The 17,183-nt window shown below is 53.8% G+C and overlaps 7 protein-coding genes across 7 annotated transcripts; 3 read left to right on the top strand and 4 right to left on the bottom strand.

Moving 5' to 3' along the window:
- Positions 1 to 52: 52 nt before the first annotated feature.
- Positions 53 to 2,911, bottom strand: HETIRDRAFT_322707 (uncharacterized protein; the record flags this gene model as incomplete). The annotated part of the gene is made up of 6 exons (XM_009550208.1): positions 53 to 1,004; positions 1,061 to 1,072; positions 1,143 to 1,218; positions 1,269 to 1,371; positions 1,440 to 2,499; positions 2,574 to 2,911. The coding sequence occupies 6 exons, from the start codon at positions 2,909 to 2,911 to the stop codon at positions 53 to 55; spliced, it is 2,541 nt and encodes an 846-aa protein (XP_009548503.1).
- A 28-nt stretch (positions 2,912 to 2,939) lies between these two features.
- Positions 2,940 to 4,689, top strand: HETIRDRAFT_103482 (uncharacterized protein; the record flags this gene model as incomplete). The annotated part of the gene is made up of 4 exons (XM_009550207.1): positions 2,940 to 2,946; positions 3,014 to 3,862; positions 4,078 to 4,348; positions 4,428 to 4,689. The coding sequence occupies 4 exons, from the start codon at positions 2,940 to 2,942 to the stop codon at positions 4,687 to 4,689; spliced, it is 1,389 nt and encodes a 462-aa protein (XP_009548502.1).
- Positions 4,690 to 4,967: 278 nt separating this feature from the next.
- HETIRDRAFT_452993 (uncharacterized protein) lies at positions 4,968 to 5,569 on the top strand (the record flags this gene model as incomplete). Its single annotated transcript, XM_009550206.1, has 2 exons — positions 4,968 to 5,127; positions 5,193 to 5,569. 2 exons carry the CDS (start codon positions 4,968 to 4,970, stop codon positions 5,567 to 5,569), a joined length of 537 nt encoding a protein of 178 aa, XP_009548501.1.
- A 196-nt stretch (positions 5,570 to 5,765) lies between these two features.
- Positions 5,766 to 6,124, bottom strand: HETIRDRAFT_124275 (uncharacterized protein; the record flags this gene model as incomplete). Its single annotated transcript, XM_009550205.1, has 2 exons — positions 5,766 to 6,068; positions 6,101 to 6,124. 2 exons carry the CDS (start codon positions 6,122 to 6,124, stop codon positions 5,766 to 5,768), a joined length of 327 nt encoding a protein of 108 aa, XP_009548500.1.
- Positions 6,125 to 6,331: 207 nt separating this feature from the next.
- HETIRDRAFT_410531 (uncharacterized protein) lies at positions 6,332 to 6,657 on the bottom strand. The gene has a single exon (XM_009550204.1). It carries the CDS (start codon positions 6,531 to 6,533, stop codon positions 6,363 to 6,365), a length of 171 nt encoding a protein of 56 aa, XP_009548499.1. The 5' UTR covers positions 6,534 to 6,657; the 3' UTR covers positions 6,332 to 6,362.
- Positions 6,658 to 7,850: 1,193 nt separating this feature from the next.
- Positions 7,851 to 10,090, bottom strand: HETIRDRAFT_48830 (MFS sugar transporter; the record flags this gene model as incomplete). The annotated part of the gene is made up of 13 exons (XM_009549633.1): positions 7,851 to 8,444; positions 8,506 to 8,605; positions 8,658 to 8,721; positions 8,783 to 8,993; positions 9,044 to 9,085; positions 9,134 to 9,145; positions 9,197 to 9,363; positions 9,420 to 9,510; positions 9,560 to 9,587; positions 9,641 to 9,695; positions 9,747 to 9,817; positions 9,878 to 9,958; positions 10,014 to 10,090. The coding sequence occupies 13 exons, from the start codon at positions 10,088 to 10,090 to the stop codon at positions 7,851 to 7,853; spliced, it is 1,593 nt and encodes a 530-aa protein (XP_009547928.1).
- Positions 10,091 to 12,835: 2,745 nt separating this feature from the next.
- Positions 12,836 to 17,100, top strand: HETIRDRAFT_124278 (P-type ATPase; the record flags this gene model as incomplete). Its single annotated transcript, XM_009550203.1, has 16 exons — positions 12,836 to 13,027; positions 13,076 to 13,151; positions 13,303 to 13,461; positions 13,513 to 13,932; positions 13,986 to 14,266; positions 14,319 to 14,440; positions 14,491 to 14,651; positions 14,713 to 14,984; positions 15,036 to 15,708; positions 15,760 to 15,848; positions 15,899 to 16,088; positions 16,146 to 16,495; positions 16,548 to 16,605; positions 16,653 to 16,776; positions 16,827 to 16,906; positions 16,967 to 17,100. 16 exons carry the CDS (start codon positions 12,836 to 12,838, stop codon positions 17,098 to 17,100), a joined length of 3,381 nt encoding a protein of 1,126 aa, XP_009548498.1.
- Positions 17,101 to 17,183: the final 83 nt, after the last annotated feature.

Below are 17,183 nucleotides of genomic sequence, written 5' to 3'. Positions count from 1 at the left end.
TCCCGCTTGCCAAGCAGCTGAGCCGCGCTCGACGGCTCCACCGGCGTCCCGCTCAGAAGGACTGCATGGAGTTTTCTGAGTACGAGTTGCCACTCCACTCACCCGAAGCTACAGGCTGCTGTGGCTGGCGCAGGGAATGAATACCCGAATCCTCAGGCAACAACATCGGTGGGTGTGGCTGAAGGAAGGAGGAAAATAGCGAGTCTTCGTGGTCGGGTGGGAGCATGGGCGGGTGCAAAAAGTCCATGGGTGACTCGTCGGGGAGAAGCATGGGTGGATGGACGTTGTACTGTGGCGACTCGTCCGGGAGCAGCATGGGCGGATGGACGTTATACTGTGGCGAGTCCGTCTGGTGCCAGAACGTGTTGTTGTTGCTGTTTCCACCGCGCAGCATGGGGTAAGTGTACGAGAACGGGTATTCCATGGACGAGCGTTGCGAGCCCGACGCGGAGGCGCTCGAGCTCGAGAAAGATTCACTGAATGAGGCATACGACACAGCGGATGACGGGGGCTCGGTCGCAGAGTCGTTGCTCATTCGGCGCCGCTTATTTTTCCTAGAGTCCGAGGCGTCAGCATCCGAAGATTCGCCGGCGAACGTTTGCGTCTCAGTCCGCGAAAGCAGGAGCTGCGAAAGAATGTCGGGGTGATATGGGCCAGGGAAATTCGGGAGATTGAGGGAGTAGCCGTCCTGGACAACAAAGCCGTCGTTGTTGTTATTGCCGCCGTTCGGGTTGCTGTCTCCGCCGAGGGCACCCACGAGTTCGGATTGCGTCGGGCGGTAATCAAACCCTTCACCACCTTCGAAGCCCATCTGCGTTGTGGAGTCTGGGGCGAGGATGGGGGCGACGTCCGCATTGGGGGTCGCACGGCGACTCGCACCGGGGCTCGCAGAGGGCGTCTCGGAAACGCCGCTGTTCCCCACCCTCCTCGCATCGTGTCGCGAGCGCTTGCGGATGACGTCCGACTTCATGGAAATAGGCCGTGCAGAACCATGCAATTTAAAACTGGGGGTGACCAATCAGTAGCGGTCCAGTGCACCGGGACGCGATAGCGAACTTACTATAAGCCGCAGCTGCAGTGTGTGGATTTCGAAGCACCGTCATGAGCTTCGATCAGATTGCACATGACAGGGGAAAACTCACGCGTTGCAGACGGTCTTGCCTTCGTCATCTTTCCTCCATAGGGGAGTCGCTGTGGTATGACAATTGTAGCATTGGGCTGGAAAGGTCCAAAAATGTCGGCAATTGCTTCCAAAGCAGGAAATTGACTGCTATACGTACCCATGACTTCCGATGACTCTTGACGAGGCGCAACCTGGGAGCGCCCTTCGCCATGGCTGTTCCGCATTGTCTTTGGCCGAGGACGTTTGTGCTGAGCGAGCAAAGATAGATGATGAGCACACGCATGAGCGCAGATGAACGTGATTACCAAAAACGTACCAGTTTGCAATAGAGCCCGCAAGCGTTGCAGTTGAGCTCGTCATTGAGGCCGCGGCGCCACAATGGCGTGTGCGTCGCCCCGCAGTTGGTGCACTCAGCCTTGACACCCCCTGGTGCAAAATAGTTGTTAGGCACGTGGGTAGCCGGATTGGTGGCCGTCGCACCAGGTGCAGACGAGCGCGAGGTGGCGCTCTGCGTCCGGAGACTCAACGACGGTCGACCCGACGATGTTGTCGAGGAGGGTGTGGTTGAGCCGAGCTTGGAGGGAGATACGGTCTGGGGGAGAGGCTCATGTTGCGTCGCAGGAGTCGGAGGAAATCCCGCCTGCGAGTACGCAGCAGCTTGGTCGTAGGCGTCAGTGGTGTTCGTGCCGTTCATGTCGACGTCTTGTTCGTGAAGAGAGCTGTCAATGAAGTCTTGTTGTCGCGAGTCGTTGTTGACGCCACCCATAGTCCAATCCCCAGGGCTGTCGGTAGACTCGATGAGAAAATCTTCGAGGGGAAGCTCGATGGTAGGGCGCCGGATGCTGAACGAGTCGCTGTGGAGATTGCGGCGAACGTCCTCGCCATAGTTCATGGCGTTGGTGACGGTGGGGGAGGGATAGAGGAGGGCCGAGGGGCCGAAGTCGCTAGAGAAGAGAGATGGAAAGCGGAGAGAAGCGGGCTCTAGATGACCGAGGTCGAGAGGGGAGTCGACGGTGGCGACAGGCTGCTTGCGGCCGCGCTGGGTGAGAGGTGGATCCTTGTCGTTGGCGTCAGGGAGGGCGGGAGGGGGGTCGGCGGGGTCTTCGGCAATGGTGTGGCGAGTGGAGGGTCGGCCGCGTCGTGAGACGTTGTCCTTGAACTCGGCGGAAGGTTTGAGGTCGGGCTTCTTAACAGGGCCAGCAGAAGCCGCGGGGGTGGGTTGATCGACGGAGAAAGTGAATTGCATGCGCTTGATCGTGCCGGGGGCGGTATGTAGGTTCGCCTCCCGAGTGCGTTCCTTTTCTGCGGCGCGTTGGCGGATGATGTCGGTGGAGTGGTTGCGCTTGAAGCCGGGAGCCTCGAGCTCCTCGATGCTCCTGCGGTGGCGACGAGGAGCGGAGGGGAGGTATTAGGGTTAAGGGTTTGGGAGGTGGCGGCGGCAAGCACGAACCGTCCTTTCTCCTTGTCGAGCTTGTCGCCCATGCACTTGGAGAGCTTCTTGAACTCACGCTTGGACCTCGCGTTGTCGGTGTCGACCATGAGATTTTGGAGGTGCCATAGACGCCAGCTGAGGTTCTCGAGGCGTTGGCCCTGCTCAAGGTAACCGGCTACCTTGGTGCAGACCTGGGGGGGGGGGGGGGGGTGGGGGGTGCGAGACGGGGCCCCGGTCGGCAAGGGACGTGTGGGGCGACGAGGAGAACGCACCTTCCATGTCTTCGTGAGGGATTCTGTGTCGCCGAGGTTGGAGAACGCGATGAAAGACTTGTTGCCCTGGAAGGATTGAGGCATGAGATGAAAAAAAGTCAACAGGTCGATCATGGCTCGTGCGCGGGGGCATAAAGACGACCGACTTTGAACTTGAGGTTGAGAATTGAGGGCATTTAAAGGCAGAGGAGACGGAGCAGGGAGAGAAGGGAGAGAAACAGTCGAGCGCGGTCGTCGAAAAGGCAAGGAATACCGCGAAACCTCCCGGCACGGATTATAGCCTCACGCTCTTTTCCTTTTCCTTTTCTTTTCCCTTTCCCCCGCCCGCCCGCAATTTCCCCATTGCAATATTCGTCCTTTCCCACTCCGACACCGCCCGCCCCGGCCACCGCCCCGAACTCCCCCGGCCCGCAGCGCCCTCTCTCTCGTTCCTTGTGCCTCAGCCTGAGCACAGCGCCCACACGTGTTGCCCACCACCGCACTCGTCCTCGGCTCCTCGTCCCGTCCCCGTCCCCACCGTCCCCCACATTTCTTATTTTATTCCCCCAATAATTCAGTCCGCGTCCACGCCCTCTTTTCGCCCCGACATCCCCCCGCGCTCCCACCCGCCTGCGGGGGCGTGCACGCTCCCACCGCCCAATTCAGAGCCCCCTTCTCTCGGTGTACACACACTCCACACAAAGCAGAACGCGCACTTCATCTCCGCAGGCCCCCTCCTCGAGGCGGCTCATATTACGGCCCACACGGGCTTCGCGCTGCATGCACCAACGGCCCACGCCTGCCTGTCCGTGACATTGCAGGACCGCAGAAGCCTTCTCTCTCTGATGCGGACTCTGAATCCGTCCCAACGCCTGATGCAGACGGACGCTGATGGACGCGCACCGAACGTGCTTTCGCCTTCCAAGACACTCCAAAAACCCGCGCTAACGTACCTGCTGTTCCGATCCACGCTTCTCCCTACATACGTCAGCCGCGACCCGTCCCAGTTGGTCGTCCTTCCCATGCCTCCACGGAGGCCAGCCACCCCCAGTCCAAGTCCGACGAACCGATGAACATATAGACACAATTATCGCCTCTGCATCCCCGCATGCGTCATATCATTTCTTGATGTATTAAAGCGGAAAGTCAGCCCCGTCTGCTCAATATATCGCCGATTAAATAAACCACAACGGCCGGAGCCGCACAACCCAATATCATCGTCATCATCATCCTATCTCGCTCCGAACCCTTGACCCTGCGATGGCCTCAAGTCTCGGAGCGGAAGCTGAAGCCCTCGCTTTTTGACCCGAGCGCGACGACAGGCGGTCACGAGAACAGGCGCAAACGCCTCGAGGTCGTGCTGGGATTCAACTCGCACCCCGCGCGTCGGCTCCCTGCACGGCGCAACACAACAATTCCCCGTTTTGGATATATTCTACGGTGGCAATCCTCTTCGCATGGCGCACCCGCGAGCTCGAACGTTCTGCTTGGCCCTTCGAGATGCCGGGCGGGGTGCGATTCGCTGGTTCCGCTGCGTAGCACGTACTTTACTTATCGTGCAAGTAGACGTCTATGTACGCGACCCCTAGAGGTGACTAAACGGATGCGTCGCCGTCGTCAGCATCAAGGCCCTCCTGCTGTCCCATCATCGCCCAACGTGGTGCGCAGCCTCCCCCCGTCCAGCGTCGCTCGCTCGCGCGTCTCGGGTGGCGGTTGCCAACCCCACCACGCCGGCTGGCAACTGTAGTCGAATTCCTTTTGATGCCCAAGCCGCCAACGAGCGACATAATCCGCAGGCCCACACGGGCCAGCGCTTCTTTGTTCCGTTCGATCAGAGCACTCCCGGGCGTCCACCCTCGAAGATCCGGGTGGAAGCGTATTAGAAGCTTCGCGAGCCCCCAACGGCTCGGCACGACATGGACGCACGCAATAACTCGAACAATGCCAAATATCCAAAAGCCACAAAAAATCACAAAAATTAATCAAGCCGCCTCAGCAAATGGACATACCCGATGCAAGTCCGTCCAGGTCCGTAATACGTCCCACACACTCAATCTTCGTCACCCATCTTAGCCTCCTCGAGGCAAGCTCGAGCGTGTGCGGCCCTGGTTTAGGGTGTCCATCGACAGCCCACCACCGCCATCGCCCATCGATAAGCGACATGCCCCACGCCAAACTTGCCTTATTTGGCACGTTTGCGAGTTACGCGCGCGGGCTGTGCTGTGCCCTCGCCTGCCCTCGCCTGATAGTGGCGTTGAATTTGACGAGCGGCGGGTCGATAGCATCCTGCGATGCGCCCGCCATCGCACTGGCGAGCCTTGGTACCCGCTGGCGCCCGATGTCGTTGCTTGCCTTTCGCGTGATCGCACTGGGCCACCCATCTAAGCGAGGAAATCAGCGGGCGACGCCGAGATTAACATGCCAGCCTGGGGAAGCCCGCACGCGTGCCCTGCCATATATTGCAGGTGCAGCCCCACCCAGTGGGCCCAGCGGGGCACCCTCTTACATATCGTCCTCGTTGTTGACATGCTCGAGGGCTTTCAGAAGGCGTCCCAGACGCAAATTCTGCGAGCCGACGGCATCTTCCACGAAATGCTCGGGCAGTGGGTCCTGATCCGGAGACAATTTGGATTCGCACTCAGCCTCCAAGCCAGCGGCGACGGACTCGGGGACGGAGCAGGATGGAGCGCGTCGGCCAACCAGGTGAGCGATAAGACTGACTCACCCGAGATCACACAGACAAACGTCATACCTCATACCTAGCCGAAGGAGGCGCATATTCACGAGGATTGTCGCGGGTCGGGTCGTCGTGGGGAGATAACAAAGGGCACACGTGATCGCGACTTACCAAGTGACGGGATCGCGAATGCCGACAAAGCTTCAAGAAGGCTGTTGGGACCTAATAGATCCTCCAGAAGGCCCGAACGAAGCTCTGGCAGACAGGTGCTTCGAAAATCAGCTACTGATAATCGTGCGGCGGGTTTGGGGACGGAGCGATAGAAGCGGGCACAGCCGATGTGTGCGCGAGCGAGGGAGGGGGAAAAGGTGTGTGCTTGTTGAGCATGATCCTGATTCGGGCGGCGTGTTGGGGCGAGCGGTCCGCCGAAACTTTCCGTGCACTCTCCTGAGGAGAGCCGGGCGTACTCGATGCCGTAACGAGGTTCGAAGAACCGCGCGTCGAGGCGAGGCGAGCGACTTGCGCGGCATATGCGCTACAACGCACGCGCAGGCGCGCTTTGAACCGGGGCTCGAAACGCGTAGACTTTTTTTCGAGAGGGTTCGATAGGAACGCACCTCATCGGTAGCGTTCGATGACATTCGAACGCGTCCCGAGGTGCGTGAGACGGTAGCTCAGCAGGATAGGAGGAGGACGCGTTCGAAACCATCCTGCGTGCAACTTTGTTTTTGTGTTCCGGGTTAGGGTCGAGCCCGAGGGCCAGGCCAGGCATCCGAACGAGCAGGCGGAGTTTCTCCCCAAGGGTGCATTTGGACGGTTTCGCGGATGGGGTTCTTCGGGGCCACGTACCTGTAAGTGGAGGTCCCGGTTTCATGAACATCAGGTGTGTTCGGTAGCGGGGAACGTGTACGGAGCTTCGAGCCATGGCGGAGCACTGGAATGTAGATAACGGCGCGCGCGAGCGTCAGTGCGAGCGGCCCCGTTGGTCCTGGAGAGCAATGCGGACCTCACATGGAGGATGGTCTGATCCTGTACGACGGTCGAGCTCATCGGGCAGCGCTCGGCGAGGCGGACAGGGGCTTTCTTCCATGATAGTAGCTATTCTACAGTGTAGCCTGTTTGTCAGATGATGAAGATGGTACGCGGTGGAGTCTGAAGCCCTTCCGACCTCCCCTCTACCCGTTACCGTGGGTGGCCTGCTGACCCCTATACGAGAAAACGTGCCGACTAAAAGATGGAACTCAGGTTCGAGCACTGTAGATCAAGAGAAGCGCACCGTTTAAATAAACGCCCTCCCCCCTTCCTCCATTGAGCGCCACTAACTTCTCGAGCGCTCGAACATCGGGACAAGTGGCCCGCATGTATCTTTGTAGATGGAGGCTGTCGAGGAGTTGAGTGAGAAGTTCTCTCCAGCATCAGAAGGGGGTGTAGGTGCTTGGTATGTGGGAGAGGAGGTCTGGGCCGGCATGCGTCTGAAGATGCCAACGGACGTGTAGCCACAGAAGGACGACAACCAGATCGGGTTGCCATGTACGAGCACGAACGTGTTCTCTGCATACGATGAGCAGCGCGTCTTGAAATGCTCTTGATTCACGGCATGAGGATGGTGAGAGGAGTCGTGAACGACGACCGAAACAGGCCAGCAAAGTCGCGAGACGCGTTTGGCTTCCCATCACGTGATTGTGGACGCGCCCACGACGCGCCTGGACGCGTCAGCGCGTCTGCTCCCGTGAGTCTTCGAGTTCTCTGCGTCTCCCACAGTATTTCTTCTGTGTCATGCTTTCCGAGATTTCCCCTTGTTTATAAGAATAGTACACCGGTATTCCCACAGATGATCAGCTAGCCACCTGCACCGTTCACAAGAATCAGACCATGTAGCGCTGGCTACTACTAGGTGTGAAGAGATGTACGGACGGACGGGTCTTGAGTACACGAGTCTGGGAAGTCTGTGATATGAGCACTATCTTGTGGCTCGAACATCACAAGCGTCATGACGTATGCGAAAGCAAACATGTTGTCGTCATCGCTTGCTCTCCCGGAGCAAAGAAGCAGAACTAGGGTACCCACGATGGTCCATTCTTGGAGCCACTGGACTGCACATTTCTAGACATATCTAGAGTGTGAAGATTCTCATCTTTGACAAAGGAAGGGTAGTACTGCTGAAACAGATGTACTCGGTCCCAGGAAGTTGAAGTTTGTGACACAGTATCCTGTCCAGCTCACATCCTAGTGGATTACTTCGATCACTTATATAGCGTCAGCTTGGAGCCGCAAGTTTCGTGAGCATTTTGCAGAGGGTACTGGAATGAGAAATGGAGAGAAGAATCTGGAGCATCGTACGATTATAAAGGGTTAGGTATGCTGTGGTCACGAATTCTCGCTTTTAGCGAGCATCTCATCGTTTCTCGTGTTCAGCGCCACTTGCGCTTGCTCTGCCTTTATCCTCGCAAAATTCGTCTCCATGTCCCACGCGAACGGACTCTTCGTCGCGAACAACCAGTCGATCTCTTCCAGCGTCCGATTTGCGGTCTCGGGATAGAAAGCCCACACCAGTGGGATGCTCAGGAAGTTGACTACCGCGAAGATGTAGAGCGTGTTTTCTGCGATGGCATTGAACATGACGGGGTTGAGCATCATTAACCAGCCGTTACCGATGCTCCAGCCGACGACGCCCCATGCGTTCCCTTTGGCTCGAACCTCCAACGGAAATGTTTCCGTCGGCCATATCCAAGGTATGGTCAGCCAAGTCGCACCGAATACTGCGGTGTAGACGAAAATGAAGAATGCGGAGGCCCCTCCAAATTGCGAGGCCCTGTCGGGGTGGTCCTTGAGCAAACGACCGAATGCACCGGCAAGAAATAATGCGACGCCCTGGCCAACGGCACCCCACCAAAGTCCAACACGTCGTCCCCAACGATCGACGGTCACAATGGCAAGGAGCGTGCTGAGCATGTAGGTAATCTGTAAGCGATAGACAGGTGTGTAAAGCAATGCTTATATCCGATGCAAAGATGTCACCAACGTTATTTAAGCCCGAGAGCCATTCGGACTTGCGAGCGCCGTACCCCGCTTGAGCGAAGATCGTGGGGGCATACACTGTGATAGCGGCGATTCCCACCCATCTTTAATGGACAGTGTCAATGAGAGTCGGGTGAATGCACACAAATCACGCACTCTTGAACAATTTGCAGCCATATTGAGAGCTGCACGCGTCGAGCGATGTGTAAGTCTCCAGAATCTGGTTGAATACGACACTGAGAACAAGCAAATAACAGGTGTAATTTCGGATGTTCACTTACTGCGTCCGAAGAACATGGCAATGTAGGAGTTTCGTCCGGCGTGCTTCTTCTCCAGTTCGACGATGCTAACAATATCCTCGTACTCCGAGGTTGCTCGTCTGTGTTCAGGGTCGCCGTCATCGCGCAGAAGGCGCAAAATGGTGCGAGCCTCTTCATTTCTTCCCGCCTTGACCAACCAACGGGGCGACTCGGGCATCCATGGCAAACAAGCCTAGTGCTAGTGTCATTACATGAGCTGAGGAACGCACAGTGGAGGCGTACCACAAATGCAAGTAGCGGTACGAGTTGGAATGCAATGGGAAACTAGTCGAGATGTGAGGGCATATCTCAACTACATGTATGGACACGTACCCTCCAACGAAACTGAAATTATACGTCAGCTGTGTGGTCGGAGAGCGTGGGTTTAATAAATACCTGCGTGTTTCCTTGCCCTACAAAACCGAGGCTAAACTCTAGCCAATAAGCGACGACGACGCCGAAAATGTTCAGTGTGAACTCGGTAGCAATGAAAGCGCCTCGGGAAGTGTGAGATGCAACCTCTGCGCTCCATACCGGGACGATGGCATTAAGAAAGCCTGTGCCTATGCCATTGATTACGCGCGCGAGGAGCATCCTGGGGGACCGAAATGTCAATCACTTATATGGAGGGATAAAGGTGGATAAACATGCCATGTCAAGTTCTGTGCAGAGCATTGTAGTGACGCTCCTAATAGCACCCAACATGCACCCTTTATGACCTCCTTGTCAATAATCGTCTCCACATGACATAGGACTTACGATTGCCATGGTCTTGAGTCTTCCGATCCTTGAAGGAATCAATCGGTATGTTGTCGCAATCAACTAAGTTCAGATACATACCTATCGCCTATAATACCTGCAGGAAGACATCCGAGGAGGGTTCCAAAGTAGTATACTAGTTTCTTCTTTGAAGGATACTTTCGCGTATGATGAAGAAGCGACTCACTGCTGACTATTCCGCCCTGGCGTGTGGGGTTTGTGATGGTCGCAACCCACCCTTCTGAAGCCCCTTCATACCTGATTGCTTTCTCGATTAGCATTCATTATTGAATCAGGTGAGTTCGAGAGTGGACGTACTGAGCATCCCCTAGTCCCATTGTCCGAACGTAATCCGGGGATGTATTGACGCCCCCCATCATGCCCTGATCATAGCCAAAGCTTGAATTCAAAAAATGTGAATGTTGAACAACTGAGCGTGGATGGATACGCCTACAAAAAAATAGCTATACCAGCTACAAAATTGATGACGAACACCAATCTCCTTCCACTCAGCGGGTTCGTACTGCTCATAGTGTCTTCGTGGATCGTCGTCAGCTCTGCTCTTGGAAGTGAATGGAATGGGGTGGGGGTGAATGGAACGGGTGCACAACAACACACCCCGCACCCCATTTCATTTATATCGCACTTCTGGCGAAGATTCAAGCGTCCATCACCGGCATTCCGTACCCCATGACAGCCCTTAAAGTGGATGGAGTGAGATGGCGCTTTAGTGAGAGGGGTGGTGATAATGGGTCGTGGTAAAATACGGACCGCTGGAGCCGAATCACGGTGTCGAACTAATCTACCAATCTGGAGGACAAACAATACTAATGCTTTTGTATTCGGCGTCGCATATCGGTGAAGAGTATCACTGCAGAAAAGGGACACTGTAACCCGGCCGAAAGGGCTGCTGAAATGGCGTCCGAAATCAACTGCCAGTCTGCAATTCAGTCCGTCTATCAAGGCGCCAGGTTCTATGAGGTCATAACAACTCAAGAAACATTAAATCTTGACCACCTGGGTATCGAGTGCTTCCGTCCGATGTTTGTCCTCATACGCGGTGGGAATGCATCGAGATCTAAAGTTGAACTTGAACATAGTTATCGCTCCTTTGTGGACCGAAGAAGCCAACACAGAGCCTTCTAAAAGGGTGCGTCAAGAACATGAAGCGCACTCGGGTCAATTTTCGATCTGACCGTAGGCATATGCCTAGCGCTCAAGTGTGCTAAGCCTTGAAGCTGTTTGGCAGGCTGCGGTGCAATCGTGATAACGATGATCAAAAAAATATCGAGGTAGCAACGAAGAATGAAGACCTTGAGAATTTTGTCACTGGATCCCAGCAAAAGTAAAATCGACACTTGGGTAAAATCAAGAGGATCGAGGACCTTTCTAGTACTGCTTGAGAGGCATATTTCAAGGTTCGCGATAGGACGTTGAGGTCGTGTATACGGACTTGCCTGAATAGTTAGGATCCGCTGACATGACACCCCAAGGTCACTTGGGGAAGAAAGGGGACGGGCTAAGTATGTTGAAAGAAGTTGAATGGCAGTGGCAATTAGGTTCGTGAGTCATGAGAAATGTACCTGAACCGACAGATGATTGAAGGGCTACGCTCTCGCGCTGACATACCATACCAAGGTTCGGCTCCGTTGACACAGAGTTTCCGGGAGTAGACATCCCGAGACAATGCTCCAACGTCAGGTATCACCAAAAGGAACGGTTGATCGCACTATCGTCCTTCAAGCTGCCATCTGTTCGAGGCAGATATATGTGCGTTCGTATGCGTAACAAATGACATAACTTCGAAGGTGAGAGGGCCAAGCATCAATCGGTCAGGGGCTCCTCTCCAATTGTCCGACAGCCTGAGGACACAATATACGCACGGTCTCAGAACAACAAGCTAGTTTCGCCACAAGGTCCGATATTCTTTGATACCATACTTTGTACGTTGTCGATACCTATGAGACACCTTAATTTAGATCTGACATCGATGGGAGATATAAGTATCACAATGAGAGATTGATTATTATTCAACTGCTCAGGATATCTTACCTATGACAAGGACAGTTATTCTTCGCGACACGCAGTCTCAATTCTATGAGGATAACTAGGAACGGGCTGTGGAACGAAAGATGGTTAAAACGTTCAGATATGCATTGCAACTCTCCAGGTTCTCACCTAAAGCAACTGGTCTACTCCCCTTTGTCACACCTACCCTCATACTATCAATGGACTCCTTCTCTACCACGTCTTCTTCCATTTCAGTGGACAATGTCACTGCCTCTGTCCCCATTGACTCCTAGAATGGCCCTAACGCATATTCTTGGTACCTCGTGGCATGAATATCGGATGTCCACTCTCTTCTGTTCGTTATTTGAAGCACAATAGTATGTACCTTTGTGTTGATGGATGGAAGGCACCGTTATTGACCTGCGATCTCTCCAAAGAATTGCAGAAATTCTATGTGGTCGACTCGCGCTACCACATTGTCTTTGAGTGCCTGAGGTTATGCAGACGTTCGTGGCGGAAGCGACATGTGGAAGTATCGTCGCAGCTGGCGTGTATATTAGGTGTGGGACTCGGCATTGAAGTAATAGTCAATTGGTGGCTCGGAAATTATGGTGGTATTCGGTCGTCCAGGAGGATCTGAGAGTCAATGACAGATATAGATTAAGGGTGACCTTGTGAATTAAGAAAGGGATTTCACTGCAAACGGGACATCGACTGATCTACGGCGTGTGCGAACGTGCGCAAAACAGTTCACTTATCATCATCGGATGTCAACCCAAGCAAGGTTTCGAATGAGAATCGTCAGTGTTGCTCAGATCGTTTCATATAGTGCCTTCACATACCTGAGCGCGGAAGGGCGCTGAAATTTTCAGAGGCAGTCGACGTCTGTCAAAGCGGGTGCTTGCCATAGATTGCCAATCCTGACTGAACCAATTCCATTGGCGAGTCGTTGTCGACGATCAAGATGGGCCCGGAGGCGGCATCTCACGGAATAACAGCTGGTTCAAACTCCGAAAGGGTTCACTACTACACATGGTGATGCGCGGTTTCTCGGCTCTTGCAATCGTCTTCATGCGCAGCTGAACGTCCTTCATTCTGCTGGTCTGCACGGTCAACAAGGAGTCGGAGGCTCTCGGTAATTGACATCAGTTCATGTCTGATATCCCTTTGCACTCGCTAGTATCAAATCGAAACTCCAGGGCTGGGTACGCCCGCGTCAGCAACACCGAGGCTCACGAAACACCCGACACCCGCCAAGACTCTATCATGCCCGTGGGACTCAAAGTCGCCGCGTCAGTTTCTGCAAGGAAGAACGGAAGATTAGGGAGGCGGCGTGACGGGTACAATGGAGAGCCAGAGGAGGAGGCAACGTTGCTTGGAGAGGATGCTGAAGACGGGTATTCGCAGGAAGATGAAGGGGATAGACGAGATGGAGTTCTTTCTGATTCTGCATCTCAGGTATGTCGACTTTGTCTTGAATCAGCGCTAAATCCTCATCGTCTCTAGCGGTCATCTGTTTTGCGGAAGAGCGGGTCAAAATCCTCGAAGGATAAATCTCGAATAATTCCTCTTCGCCCACCAGGTACGTCTTTCCTTCCGTCAATGACATACAGTTCCTTCTTCCGAAGGGTTTTGAAACCGAACTGCCCGAAGGAATTATCCAACTCCTTTCCTTCCTGAAGCAAACGCCTCCGCGGCATGATTCACTCCGGGCTCATCATATTGTTTCGCAGAGAAATTCCAGAATCGATATTCTCCCAACATCGTCCGCAATCAAAAATACAATGTCTTCACCTTCCTCCCCATCGTCTTCTACGAACAGTTCAAATTCTTTTTCAACCTGTACTTCCTCCTCGTCGCCCTGTCGCAATTCGTTCCTGCGCTGAAGATCGGTTTGTTCTGGTGTCTGTATCAAAAAATCACATCATAACTGTCTTCACCAGGCTTCATTGCAACATATATTGCACCCCTGGCGTTTGTACTTCTGGTGACTATGGGAAAGGAGGCATACGATGACTATAAGCGCAACCTTCGCGACCGGGAAGCCAACTCCCAACGATACCTTATCCTCGACTCTTCAGACTATCACCCGTCCTCACCGCGCGATCTCGAAGACAACATGCCTCATACACGCTCGGTCCCTTCTTCCTCGCTGCGTGTTGGCGACCTCATTATCATCGAGAAAAACCAACGCGTTCCAGCTGATGTCGTCCTCCTTCGAACATCTGACAGTTCAGGGACCTGCTTCATCCGTACAGATCAACTAGACGGCGAGACTGACTGGAAGCTGCGTGTTGCGGTTCCCGCCACCCAGAAACTTCGCGCCGAGAAGGAGCTTTTGAGCATTGACGCAGAGATATACGGTAAGCCTCAATGCAGCTGCGTGATCCTTCGAGTATTTATCATGGCTCCCTAGCTGATGCTCCCATCAAGGACATTCACACCTTTATCGGCACATTCACTATCAATTCTCCGGCTTTGCAGGCACAGTCCATCAACGACGTCCCTTTGGTGCAAGTTCCTGCCGTTGAACCATTGTCTGCGGAAAATGTTCTGTGGTCCAACACTGTGCTTGCAGCTGGCTCTGCTGTTGGACTTATAGTCTATACCGGCCCCGAAACTCGAGCGGTCATGAACACAAGCCATCCGAAAACGAAGGTTGGTCTCTTAGATGAAGAAATTAATAGACTAGCGAAAGTAAAATGCCCCTTTCTACCTATCGATTGCCAACTTATTGATGTCCGGACAGATTCTCTGTGCGGTGACATTCGCTTTGTCATTAGCCTTGGTCGCACTCAATGGCTTTAGAGGGCTGTGGTATATCTACGTGTTCCGATTCCTCATCCTCTTTTCCTCTATCATCCCCATCAGGTGGGTGATCACGGTCATCGTCTCTGATGATGGCTCATCCCGTTTTTTAGCCTGCGCGTTAATTTGGACATGGGTAAGACGGTGTATGCTCACCAAATTATGACGGATAGCGAGATTCCTGGTACGATTGTGCGGACTAGCACGCTCCCCGAAGAGCTCGGTCGGATTGAGTATCTTCTAAGCGATAAGACGGGGACCTTAACCCAGAACGGTACGCTTCAGATTCTATCGAAACCGCAGAAACAATCTCAACCGGCGCTTTTTGGGGCTAGAGATGGAGATGAAGAAATTGCATATGGGGACAATGTCCTTTGGCTTTGATTCGATGGACGAGATCGCGCATCAGCTGGCAATTGCTTTCGGGGGATCTGGGGACCAAGGTGACGGGATACTATCTCACATACAACCATACCTGACCTTTGACACTACAGGACATGCCAGACACGGCTCAATCGTCACGGGCATTCAGCTTGGGACTAGAGGCCGCCGAGATATATCATGGCGAGTCAAAGATGTTGTGCTCAGTTTAGCACTGTGCCACAATGTAGGTCCTTGGTTCTCAAGGAGCGAACGCGTGACCTCATTTTTGGAATAGGTTACTCCGGTGACGAACGACGATGGTTCCGTAACATATCAAGCTTCGTCTCCAGACGAAGTGGCCATCGTGAAATGGACAGAATCAGTCGGACTTACTTTGATTTTCCGTGATCGCACGCGCATTGAGCTGCAGACGCCTTCCGGCAACACGATCTCGTTTGAGATTCTGGAGATATTTCCGTTTACGTCTGAATCGAAGCGTATGGGGATCGTAGTGCGGGACACTCAGACTGGGGAAATTACGTTCATGCAGAAAGGCGCGGATGTCGTGATGGCGAAGATAGTGCAGCGGAACGATTGGTTGGAGGAGGAGACTGCCAATATGGCCCGTGAAGGATTGCGGACACTTGTGATGGCGCGCCGAAGGCTCAGCGAGGCTGCGTATGCGGACTTCAAACAGAGACATCATGCCGCCAGCGTGCGCCTCGACGGGCGTAGCGAGGCGATGGCCACTGTTGTCTCTGAGACTCTCGAACACGACCTCGAGTTGCTCGGGCTGACAGGCGTCGAGGACAAGCTGCAGGACGACGTCAAGTCTACGCTGGAACTGCTGCGGAACGCTGGTATCAAGATTTGGATGCTCACCGGCGATAAGATCGAGACGGCAACTGTCATCGCCATTTCGACTAAACTTGTGGCGCGAAATCAATACATCCACCAAGTAGCCAAACGTGAGTATTATAATGTTGTTCGGATGTTGCCTTTACTCATCGCACGTTCAGTCAAGACATCGGATCAAGTCAGAGACGAACTTGACTTTCTGCAGAACAAATTGGACTGCTGCCTAGTCATCGATGGCGAATCACTTCAGGTCCGTAGGGTTTCAGATACTGCAAGGGATATCTAACATGGTACTTTTAGTTGTGTCTGAACTTGTTCAAAAACGAGTTCATTGAGATCACGACCAAGCTCTCCGCTGTCGTGGCCTGCCGGTGTTCCCCAACTCAGAAGGCAGACGTTGCCAGATTGATACGAAGCTATACGAAAAAACGCGTATGCTGTATTGGTGACGGCGGTAATGATGTCAGCATGATTCAGGCGGCTGATGTCGGTGAGTGTCAGCAGTATCTTCGTGCTCGATAGATGATCCGAACGTTTTGGTGGGCAGGGGTTGGTATCGTCGGCAAGGAAGGCAAACAAGCATCGCTGGCCGCCGATTTTTCTGTCACCCAGTTCAGCCACTTGACGAAACTGCTTCTATGGCATGGCCGGAACTCGTATCGACGCTCGGCAAAACTGGCCCAGTTTGTCATTCACCGCGGTCTCATCATCTCTGTGATGCAGGCCGTGTTCTCGTCAATTTTTTACTTCGCTCCCATCGCGCTGTACCAGGGGTGGCTCATGGTCGGATACGCGACTTTATATACAATGGCCCCCGTCTTCTCTCTCGTTCTCGATCGCGATGTCAACGAAGACCTTGCGTTGCTATACCCCGAGCTTTATAAGGAATTGACAAAGGTGAGCCCCGTCGAGTATTGGTCATGGCAAACCTCTCATCTGTTGCTTGAAGGGTCGCGCGCTGTCCTACAAGACATTTTTCATGTGGCTCATGATCAGCGTCTACCAAGGTATGTCGTCTCCAACGACCAATGGAGCACGATGTGACGATGCGCAGGCGCGGCAATCATGATCATATCTCTTGTGCTCTTCGAGAACGAGTTCCTGAACATCGTCGCCATCTCGTTCACGGCCCTCATTCTGAACGAGCTCATCATGGTGGCGCTGGAGGTCACGATATGGTCAGTCGTCATCTACGCGGCCAGGGCCCCGTTACTGACATCTGCCGTAGGCACGTTTACATGGTGATCTCGGAGATCGCCACCCTGCTCATCTACACCATCAGCATGGTGTTTTTGCCTGAATATTTCGGTAAGAAGAAAATTTCATTTATGAATGCCATGTTCTGGTTTCATTGACATCCCGCCCCAGATCTTGGTTTTGTCGTGTCGGTGCGCTTCCTGTGGAAGGTGGCGGTGATCGTCGCCGTCAGCGCGGTTCCCCTGTATATTATTAAGCTCGTAAAGAGTCGAGTGGCGCCTGCCGCGTCGAGCAAGCTGCTTTAATCTAACTTATGACTCCATCACGAGCTTGTCATCTTTTGAGCGCACGCGAGGGCGTCGCCGTGTTCTCTGCCTCTGCGAAAGAA

The sequence above is a fragment of the Heterobasidion irregulare genome, assembly GCF_000320585.1.
Source record: "Heterobasidion irregulare TC 32-1 unplaced genomic scaffold scaffold_07, whole genome shotgun sequence".
Taxonomy (NCBI): domain Eukaryota; kingdom Fungi; phylum Basidiomycota; class Agaricomycetes; order Russulales; family Bondarzewiaceae; genus Heterobasidion; species Heterobasidion irregulare.
Note: the sequence above shows the minus strand (reverse complement) of the source record. Positions and strands in the feature narration are given on the sequence as shown.

Coding starts and splice junctions, on each gene's coding strand:
- HETIRDRAFT_410531 (XM_009550204.1), bottom strand. CDS start 6,533: ATGAGCTCGACCGTCGTACAGGATCAGACCATCCTCCATGTGAGGTCC.